Genomic DNA, 12,004 nt, shown 5'->3' with positions numbered 1-12,004 from the left:
CAATACTTTACAGGTCATATAATAACTTTCAAGCTTTACTGGTGAAGGAAAAAGTGTGACATAGGTATTATTTTTAGCGCGTAGAACCACCAATATTCTATAAAGCTAGTTTGGGATAGCTATGTCTGTCAGCTAATATATTCAAAACCCAGACAGGACTCGAACCTACATCGTTAACACCGTAAGAAGCAAGTGTTTTGAAGTCAGTGACCTTAAACACTCGACCAAAACTTCCAGTTTAGTTATCTGTATGAAAGTATAGGTGCCGTTTTGTTCAGTATTTCCTACTTATATGGCACATTATGATGTTTCACAGTCATCGCTTCTTTCAGCCGATAGGCAATTTACACGCTTTAAATTTGTTATACATGTAACAACATAACATGAAACATATTTTCTAAAGAAGAAAGCTGAGGCACGTTTTTGCTGAGGCTAAACCTGCCTCATTAATGTATGAATTATTTGTAGATAATTCAATATAAAAATATAAATCTAAAAGCACAATTCTATCTTGCCTTTCACAGTACATGTACCTACATTTTCAGTTTGACATAAAATTGTTTTATTTTAAAAGCAGAATGCAAAGTTCGCATTTTTATTTATCATATTATGTTGTAACAATTTTACAGATGCGAAACAATGTGTCTCTGTGAAAAGGGCAGGCTAAAGGTTTCAACAGCACCGGCCGAAAAAGTGGAGATATAATTTCAGCATTGAACAAGGGCAGGGCAATATGTATATATACATGTGTAGCGTTGTCAGACTATATGGATAGTCAGGCCTCGGTGACAAAAATGATGAAATAAATTAACATTGTGTTTTTTCAGTGTCTTAACATTCAGTTCAAGATACATTGTATTTTAAAATGTCTTTTTACAATATTTTTTTTACAAAACTTCCATGGTAAAGTAAGTGCAATTTAGCACTGGTAAGATATTTACTTGAAGGATTAATTTTTCAGAACAGAAATGCAAATACAATGTATATAAATAACAATTATAATAATTATTTGTGTAAAATGTATTGCAATTTTGAATTATAATATGAATTTAGATAGATTCATACAACTTTAATCTTGGTAGAGCTAATTTGTAAGAATATTTAATGGAATCTGACTTAAAGTAAAAAAAAAATTATCATTAGTGGGTGGGGTAATGTTTTATACCAGTCTAAATGATGATGTATAGATTATGCAGTGTTGCGACTTTTTGAATGTAATCAACATTGGTTGAAATGTTTTGGATTAAATAAAGCATGTTTGTGTATTAATGTGTTACTTTGTTAATTACCATATTTGCGTAGAATATCTGGGTTGTTTAATTTCACAGATTATTCTAATTGAAAACACATGATTTCAAAACATGACATTTTTAGCATTTTATACTTCGAAATTTTTTGAGGACTTTTTTCCTGTAGCAACACATATATAGTAGATAACAAATATGCAAATATCTTTTCTGAAGGAATTTGTTTGAGGTTGGGTCTTATTTTTAGCTAAAATGCCTAGCCTAACCTTAACACGGCAGTGTATCTTTTCAAAAGATATTTGAGCTGCGTCACGACAAAACCAACATAATGGGTTTGCGAACAGCATGGATCCAGACCAGCCTGCGCATCCACACAGTCTGATCAGGATCCTTGCTGTTCGCTATCAGTTTCTCTACTTGTAATAGAGTTGGTAAGCAAACAGCATCTGCTCGGATGCGCAGGCTGGTCTGGATCCATGCTGGTCGCAAACGCACTATGTTCGTTTTGTCATGACGCGGCTCATTTCTTGTTTCTTCACCACTGTCAAATGAAAGTCTATTTTAGATTGATGTTTATTACAGTTCATACAGTGCACATTCCTTGCATTTTCATATTTACTGTACTGTATCATTGACAGCAGCTAGCTGCCTAGAAAAACTTAGATTTATTTATATTTTCACGAATTTGTAAGATTCAGATAGAATTGATAAAACAAACCAAAAGAGATGCTACTGTACAACATAGAGGTATTCTACAATTATTTTGTATGAGTTTTTAAATGAAATGAAATGTTCGTCTGCTACAGTAAATTTAAAAGTTGACAGACGAACACATGCAGTTTTCATCAATTTGTTTTTTTTACCGAGTGTTCTATTTATTTTACTGTTGTAAGTACAAGTAAACGAGGAAGAACTTAAAGAAGATTTTGTATTTAATTTCTTCATTATTTTGTTTCCGTTTTAATGTAGCTATACAGTACTGCAGTTCTACATGAACGTCATGTATCTATCTAAATGAATAATTTGTGATTTTTTTCTATTTCAGAACTGAAGAATGAACTAATAACATGGTACAAAACCAATCAGAGTACAGTTCCTCTTTCACCACTCACAGATGCTGTCCCTACCCCTCTAGCCGGGTTCTACATTATGCCAGAAATTGACATACAGACTTATCAGGCTGGTGGGGGGAAAGAAACAACTAGAGTCAAGTCGTTACAGGACCTGTTTATATTGGGTAGAAATATTTCACAGGAAATATACTTATCAGCGGTCGCTGGATTTGGGAAAACAGCATTTTCAAAATATCTCGCATTGACGTGGTGTCAAGCTCATCAAAAGGATGAAAAGTATAAGCATTTTAAAAAAGATGAGTTGAAAGCGTTATTTGGCTTTGAGTTTTTATTTCTAGTGCTATTGAGAGATTCAGCTAAAGTATGTGATGTTGACGACATGATTGAAGAACAACTCATACAAAATCTCCCTTGCTCATCTTCAATGCCAAAAGGTCTTTTAAAGGACATTCTAAATGATAAAAAATATATTGTGATATTAGATGGACTAGATGAATGGACTCATCCTGACAACGATTGTTCAAGACGTCCTAAAAATATTCCACATCGATATGCACGTGAAAAATGTGTAATCTTAACAACGACTCGGCCATGGAAGCTTGGAATGTCAGACTTGAATCAAATAGACAAAACAGTAGAGCTAGTCAAACTAAATAAAGTCAGTGCTAGGCAGTTTAAGTGTAACGCAATAAAAACGTTGAATAAGAACTTAAAAGATAGTGAACTGAAAAATGAAGTGTGCAGATTTGAAGAAGCAATCAGTGACCATGACCTTGAGGATATGGATTCCACCCCTCTCCTATTACTTTATCTTATATGTTTATGGGTTGAAAAAATTCCAATAGAAAATTCAGCAGTAGAATTATATACAGGCATTATTCAGCTTCTCCTATCTAGAACAGAAAAGTTACATGGAAAGTTTCATTCATCGTGTAGAACACCTCCGAGTTACGTCCCTGAATGTTTCAGAAAATATAAACATTTCTGTAGTTACTACACGTTTCTGTTGACCATTGGGAAACTAGCTTTTTATACATTGTTCAGTAAGAAAAAGGAGGACACATTAGTATTTGATGAAAATATGGCTGAAAAATATCTTAACCAAGAAGATTTGAAATCAAGTTGTCTATCAGGAATATTGTCAGAAAGTAAAGTGAAAACATTAATAAATGAAAGTTCTAAATTCTCATTTTCACATAAAACAGTGCAAGAATACTTTTCAGCTATATTTATAAGCTTTCAAAATACATGTGAAGTCCAGAGAATCCTATTTGAAGAGTGCCAGTGTTTACAAAATATTCTAGACATGTCAAAAGTGTTTGTCTTCATCAGTAACATGAACCCTAAATTAATGTCTGCAATATCAAGTGATCTAATGCCTGTGATAAACAATGATGAAATAACAATCAAATACAGAACTTTGACAAGTTATACTGTTCGCATGCAGATTAAGCCATTAGAAGACATACAAGACATGTACATTTCTTGTGCCAAAGAAAGAAAGGAAAATACAGACCTCAAATTGTGTTTACAAGATTTCTTCATTAATGAAAACTGTAAACAAGAAAACTACTTCAAACAATTACAACAGCTGTGTCAACAAAATAAAGAAAACATAAAATCAATAATGATACTAAATAAAGGTATTTGTAGTCTACAAGAAATTATCAATTTGTTTACACTCACTGACCTTCCACATATAGAGAAATTATTCTATAGAGGAGAAATTGTAGAAGAGGAAATAATGAGCCTGTTATTGAAGCCTTTAAAATGTTTAACTGTGTTATCAAGTAAATGGAAAAATCATAAATTTGTAGGAAGATGTTGCCCACTGTCTGCAGAGATAAATGAACGACTGATAACATTACAACACCTGGAGTGTTTAAATATAGACTGTTTCACTATGACCCACGAGGTAATGGAGACATTGTTAAATTTCCTCACTAGTAAAAAATCAATGAAAGAAGTAACATTGTACAATTTATACTGTAGTGATCATTATACTTCATGTAGGGGATTCAACTTTGACCTGTCTCAACATTCACAACTAAGACGTTTAGGATTTGGCGATATACCTGTGTCACAATTAAACATGGATGTATCGTTGTTAGAGGAATGTAATGTAGGTAAATTATATAAACCTGGTGTTGTGTCATCTTATCTCAGTCAACTACCAGCAGCCAGTAAACTACACTTATTGTGGTGTAGTTATCTAGAATCTCCCAGTGACATAGAAACAATGGTACAAACATTACCATTGTTACATCATTTGAAAGTTGTTAGGTTACAGGGAATCAATCTAGGTGAAAGATCATTAACACTGTCACCTCAAATGATCAATATTGAAAGTGTTGACTTGTTGTATATAACAATGTCTTGTTCAGTGTTACATGATCTCATTACAGTTATAAACAAACTACCACATACAGTGACAGTATATATGATAGGTTGTGATATAAAACCAAAAACAGAATTTGAAAAGTTTAAAACATTTAGAAAGCAATCAGACAATTTTGTGGTCACAGATGATGACACCTTGAAGTCTGGAGAGTACAGGTTTGTGTTCAAAACAACAACAACAACAAAGTACTGAGTAACCTTAAATGAACATGGAGAAACAATTTATAAATAGATTATGAGACAAGTGACAGGTGAAATAGACATTAGTTTTTATTATGAATCAGATACTTACTTTTAAATGTGCAGTACACATATTTGGACAACTGGGATTATCTTCTGGAAGTGTTTAGGATGGACTGATGGTTCATTATTTAAAAAGTAAGTAATTTTTTTATATATTTTTATTTTCTTTATATATTTATATTTTGAACTGAGCACATTTTAATGATTACAGATTATTATATTTTAATGCATCAACAATAAATTGATTGTTTTAAAGTCTATCTTTTTTCTTAATATTGAACTTCATAGTTTTTTAATCTTCAGAAATAGAGTACTTTAAATGTATCACGTGAACAGACTAATAAGCCCTTGAACATGTATAATTTTATCTGCCTGAAGTTTATCATGAAATAATATTCCTTATAATATACCGGTATGCACCAGGAAATTATGTAATTTATCCTTATAATTAATTTTAAATGGGTGTCAAATTTTGCAAGAATTAACTGAAATATTGTAGCTCTAGATATTCCATATATACATTTAAACAAACTTTAATAGGGAGTGGGGTAAATATCTTTTAGAGGGGTTGGGTCTGCGGGTCCTCACAAAATTATTGAATCTACATATCAAATGGTGGCTTCTGTGCATTTTCATGTACAAATTTTTATTGTGTACTAAATATATTTCCAGAAAATTTCAGACTTAAACCGATGCAAGGCTGTAATATTACCCTACTTCTAGTACTGGATACTAATTAGAGTGATTATTGTCAATGTGTATTATGAGCCCTTGAGAATGCTCATTCAGGCTTGTATCTTACATTTTATGCTTCTTTAAAGGCCCATTCTGACTCACTTTTACTTTAAACGACATCTCCTAAACCGCTTAACCAATTTCAACCAAACTTCATTGAAATTTCTTTTGCTAGTCAACTTTAAAAAATTTTCAAATATTTTTTCCATGTAGAAATCTGGTTGCCAAGGCAACAAAATTAAAAATCTTAAAAAAAATCTTCTTTTTAAAACCAAAAAAGCTAGAGCTGAAATATTTGGCATCAAACATCATCTAGCCAGTGCCTACCTAGTTCAAATAAAATCCCTTGGGTCAAAATAAGCCTCGCATTGGTGGGTCATTTATATTCCTTATACATCATGTAGTAGTGTCTACCAAGTGTGTTAAAACAAAATCCCTTGGAGTATAATTTGCCTTGCCCTGGGGAAGGGGGGTCTTTGATATTCCTTATATGACGTATATAGTAAAAATTAAAAAAGAAATATCCTTTGAAAAATCCCAAAAAGCTAGAGCTAAGATATGCAGCATGAAACAGGGTGTTTACCAAATTTGTTCAAATAAAAGCTCTGGGGTCAAAATTTGTCCGCCCCGGGGTCATTGATTTTCCTAATATGTATAATATAATCTTTAAAAAAACAAATAGCTAGAGTTTATTTATTTAGCATTAAACAAATTTTACTTTTTGTCTACCTGAAGTTTGTTCTAAAATAAAACCCTGGGGTAAAAATTGGCCCGGCCCCGGGGTTCATTGATTTTTTGTATATAATTATGTATATAGTAAAAAATCTTTTAAAAAATCTTTTAAAAAACGAAAATAGCAAGAACTGAGATGTTAAGCATTAAACATCATCTAGTAAGTGTCTACCAAGTTTGTTCAAATAAAAGCCCTGGGTTCAAGATTTGCCCCGCCCCAGTATATCATTGATTTCATTATATGTATAAAGTTAATACAACAAAAACAAAACTCTTTAGAAAAAGAGAGCTAGAGCTTAGATATTTAGCATGAACCATCTTCTTGTGAGTGCATGTCTACAATTGTTTATAAATAGAATATCTTAGAGGTCAAAATTGGCCCAGCCGCTGCCCTATAGGGTGTCATTAATTTTCCTTATAATTATGTATATGGTAAAAACTTAAAAATCATTTTTTAGAAACCTAAATATCTAGAGCTTAGATATTTAGCAATTGAAACAACTTCTAGTGTATATCTACAAAGTTTCGTCATATAAATGCCCTAGGGTCAAAATTTGCCCTGCTCCAGAGTTTTATTGATTTTCCTTATAAATATGTTTTTAGTAAAAACTAAAAAGAATCATCTTTAAAAAAGCAAATACAGTGTGGCAATACCACGTGACATTGACGTCATTTTCGGCATCATTTCCAAGACAAATGTTGCTCGATTCGGAAAAGAAAATAGCCGTTAATATTTTATTTCTGTACCAATTTCTTTGGGATATGCACAAGTCTACGGGGAAAAATATAAGCTTTCCACAGAATATTGGATATTTGTCCGTTTATAAGACGTTTTATCAAACACTTTGCATAACCTTGGAAGTTGCTTGTATCAGAGCGGGCTTCAGTTGCAAGCTATATCGTTTTCTGGCGTTATCTGGTCTACGCCATGAATGAAAAGTCAGGTTTACATCAACCGGGAGTACGGAAGGCAAAACTCTACCTTAATATGTTCATATTTTTATTATGAATGACATAAATCTTATATTTTTCTTCAATTGTTAATTCTGGCACCAGTTCCAAGTCGAAAAAAAGGACTACAGTTTAAAGCAGATTTTAGAATCCGTTGCAAATGCAAAGCAACATGCCTACCGTTCTCTTTCTATAACTATGTTAACCATGAAAAACATTTTATTTACTACACGATTTACATAAACACAAATGAATATTAAAATGATTTTACTCGCTGCGCTATAAGTGATTTTAAAAGTCGTAAAATTGTTGTAAAGAAATTGATTTGCTCTTTAATCATTGTTCTTTCCCGGTAATGATTATGAAAAATCTATTTGTGTCATGTAGCAATACTAAACGTGGAAAATAGAAAACAGAAACCCTAAATATCGCCCAAAACGGCAAAATTGAAAATGTTGATTGACTTAGCTAGCCTGTCCAATGAACGTGCACATTCAGGATCACTGTGAAAAAGGGTTACGCCTCAACGCGGCAATTTTAAAGTAAAAAAGGAGCTATTTATACGTATAACCATATACATGTATATATAAAGAACCTGTAGCAATGTTTTAGTATGATAGATTCAGCTTTTTAACACAGTGGCACTCGTTGATAAAAAATATTTTTACATCCTGTTTTCATACCCACGGTTACCGTTTTTCGTGAACTGGAGATAACTTCGTTAACTTAAGAACACTATTAAATACTATCTACTTTATAATTGCATTTATTTCTGTTGATAAACTGCATATCTGACAAATTTAGTTAATTATATCAGTCAACTCAGCTTTATCAGAGAGCTCACCAATATACATTGTAAAGAGAGGAAGGGAACGGAATATTTATGGTTTGAAAACATTTAAATCGAATAGAACCTTTTTAACAATAATGTCTCTTTCAACTGAATAAAAACGATAGGGCTATTTGGGACTATTTCTTATCGATGTGGTCATTGGCTGTAAATGCATGAATAATTACACGCGGCATGACCTGCAGATGTCCTCAACTGGCTTTTTGTAGCATTTTAAGATTTAAAAACGGACCACACATTAAAATCTAAAACAAGATAAACATGGCGCATATACTAAATAAGTAAATCATCTGATATGTAATAAAAGCAGTAAGTCATTTGACAGTTGAAGGATAAAAATTGAATATACTCTTCAAATGTAATCGCAATTTTAGTAAGCTTATGTTAGCTATCAATTATTCAATGGACGCATCAGTGGCATATTGACCCCAGTCATAGATCTTGCCGGTGTTGCTATTACAGATGTTAATGTAAATATTTATATAATTATTGATAATCATTGTTATTTCCGTCTTTTTGAATGTTTTGTTTTCAAGAAATTTGACTGTGATCGATGGCTATTGGTTTGTAAAATCATTTATATGTTTACTATTTTCTACTTTGTTAACTCCACATGGCGTCCATTCTCGTTCTTATTCATGGCTATTTTGGGTATTTTTGATAAATAGAGAATCATAAGTAATGCAACTAAGTAACAATACTATCAGATTTACACGGCAAAGTTCCAAGTTCAAATTGTGATTTCGTTTATCAAACTCTATAGAAATTTATTATACAACAATTCCAGAAAAAATATAAACCTTTTAAAAGTCTCTCTTTTGAGGACAGAAAAACCTATTTGTCACATTCACGAGTGTCAGTGTTTGTCAGTAACTCTTGACAAAAATAAAGTGAAAAAATACCTTTACTTTACAACACTCGCGTTATTTGTGTAACCCTTTCCATAGCATACAAACGTGTTTTTTTATTTTCACTCTTTCTCTTACTGAGAGCACATATATTTCTTATCAATTTCGCCATTGTGAAATAGAATAAAACACATTTTACTACATAGGATAAGATGAGCAATACTTAAAACATCTTCAAAACGAAACCAAAATATTTTTTTTTTCCGACAGGACTAAATCTAAGTGATTTGACGTGCACTATTGCGATACAAGTATAAGTGTTATTGCTTTAAGGAACAAGCAGTTTTTTCACAATCTCTCTGTGAAAGGTCAACAATGATAAACTAAATTGTAGAAAGAGAACGGTAGGCATGTTGCTTCGCATTTGCAACGGATTCTAAAATCTGCTTTAAACTGTAGTCCTTTTTTTCGACTTGGAACTGGTGCCAGAATTGACAATTGAAGAAAAACTTAAGATTTATGTCATTCATAATAAAAATATGAACATATTTAGGTAGACTTTTGCCTTCCGTACTCCCGGTTGATGTAAACCTGACTTTTTATTCATGGCGTAGACCAGATAACGCCAGAAAACGAAATAGCTTGCAACTGAAGCCCGTTCTAATACAAGCAACTTTCAAGGTTATGCAAAGTGTTTGATAAAATGGCTTATAAACTGACGAATATCCAATATTCTGTGGAAAGCTTATATTTTTCCCCGTAGACTGGTGCATATCCCAAAGAAATTGGTACAGAAATAAAATATTTATGACTATTTTCTTTTCCGAATCGAGCAATATTTGTCTTGGAAATGATGCCGAAAATGACGTCAATGTCACGTGGTATGGCCACACTGAAATAGCTAGAGCTTTGATATTAAGCACAGGTTTTTTTTCAAGGATATTGGGAACTTGACCCATACCCATGTAATTGGGAATTTCAGCGATATTTTGTTAAAAATTGGGGAGAAAATGCATGACTGAAAATTTGCTATGACTTAAAATGAATGCAAACAATCACTGTCTAGGAAAGCATCATCAAACATGGGAGAAGCCTATATTTTCAAAGATTTTAATTTTTTTTTTAAATATTTTTATTTTATGACTTTCAATTGGGAATTTTTTCATGTGGATTGAGAAAATAATATACTATTTTCAATTGAAATATGACAGAATATCTGCAATTCAATTGAAATATGACAGAATATCTGCTTTAAAACAATCCAAATATAATCCCTGATTAGCATGAAGAAACTTCCTGTGAGTGTCTACCAAATTTGGTTAAATAAAAACCGTTTGGTCAAAATTGGCCCTGCCCCTGGGGGGAATGGGGGGGGGGTCCTTGACTTTCCTTATATGTACACATCTTTTGGAACTTTTGTTTTGCCATAACAATAGCAACCAGTAAGGTTTTAATACATGCACTATTTAAGATACAAATATCAACTTTGTGATATCAGTTTAAGATTTAGATTTTATATCTGCTTTTGTTTATAGTTTTCAATATTACTTGTTCCTTGTCATGTAGAGCTTGTATATTAAGGTGAGTGATGGCTCTCTTGTTAATTAGAAAATCTTGGTTAAGTTTTTGTGTGTAAGCTCACTGTCTCCATTGTTACTGAAGGGAATAGATTGACATTTCAGACGCGTTTTCTCTTTGATTATATAACATTATTGGCACAAGTTCTATAACTCTAGTATGCTTTTTTGCATATTTATGCCACTTGTTTGACTTAGAAATTCTTGTTAAAATTTTTGCGTGTAAGCTGGTAGCTCCATAACTATGGAAGGGAATGGATTGACTCTTCAAACACGTCTTCTCTGTGATTATATAACATTATTTGCACAAGTTCTATAACTCTAGTATGCTTTTTGCATATTTATGCCACGTTTTCGACTTGGTGAAGTTGTTGCGTGTAAACTGGTATCTCCATAACAACGAAAGGGAATAAATTAAAACTTCATAAGCTTCTTCACTATGTTTATTTCACATGATTGGTACAAGTATAACCGTATATTTTTTTATTATTACCGTATATAATTCGGATTTCCCAAGAAAGCTATTTAAGTCATGTAATTTAATAATATCAAGCCAGTTTTTACATAGGCAATATAAGTATAAAAAATACCGTTATCCATGGAAGTTAAACAAAATTGTTGTTAGTAAAAATTGTTTGAAGTAATTTTTTAACAAATCAACTTGCAATAATAGAGTCAATTTTAATGGTCGAGATTGTTTTGCCACTTCACCATTCGGCTATATGGACAACGCCATGTTTGCTCTCAAAATCGTGAAAATTTAAAGTGAAAATTACCTATTCAGTATTGATTTTCCTTAGGCTAAAATTAGAAACCACATCGCTTTCAAAATTATAAAAGCTCGATGATGGGCCATGTAAAAGCTTACCAGAAATGATTTTGAATTTGGTCACGGTCAGATCTAAAACCGGACGGAGCATTATAAAGAGCTGATTTTAATCATAATTGAATCTTACTGTCCTATTTATTATAAATTTGGAATTGTAATAGATTTATTTTTCTATATTTCAGTTTTTCCTCTATGTATGACTTCATTGTTAATCAGAAGACCCCAACTGCTATCTATGAGGTAATGTCTTACAAATCTGGGACACCACAATGGAAGGAAATTAAATATTATACATCACCTGTTTATGTTAACTTTAAGCTTAGATTTGCTAATTAATTTTAAGTATTGTTAAGACTGGCCAATTGTCATTTACAAAATAAATATATACATATGTTCAAATACCGTGATGGCTAACAAGGAACTATATGAGATTTACCTGTGATCAACATCTACCTCAAGTTTAAAACAGTTGTCATATATTTTAGTTACTTTAATTTCTATGTCGATAGTTCTTTTTTG

The 12,004-nt window shown here is 32.0% G+C and overlaps 1 protein-coding gene across 1 annotated transcript in view; it reads left to right on the top strand.

Annotated features, from left to right (window-relative positions):
• LOC132732801 (uncharacterized) overlaps positions 1–11,995 on the top strand; it is a 60,103-nt gene extending 48,108 nt beyond the window's left edge. Inside the window, exons 3-4 of the mRNA XM_060719309.1 lie at positions 2,293–5,098; positions 11,668–11,995. Of these exons, the coding sequence (XP_060575292.1) occupies positions 2,293–4,913 (2,621 nt within the window). The 3' untranslated portion in view covers positions 4,914–5,098; positions 11,668–11,995. The remainder of the gene's footprint in view (positions 1–2,292; positions 5,099–11,667) is intronic.
• Positions 11,996–12,004: the final 9 nt, after the last annotated feature.

This window comes from Ruditapes philippinarum, unplaced genomic scaffold (genome assembly GCF_026571515.1).
Source record: "Ruditapes philippinarum isolate M1 unplaced genomic scaffold, ASM2657151v2 ctg5147_1_1_1_1, whole genome shotgun sequence".
NCBI classification, from domain to species: domain Eukaryota; kingdom Metazoa; phylum Mollusca; class Bivalvia; order Venerida; family Veneridae; genus Ruditapes; species Ruditapes philippinarum.
Note: the sequence above shows the minus strand (reverse complement) of the source record. Positions and strands in the feature narration are given on the sequence as shown.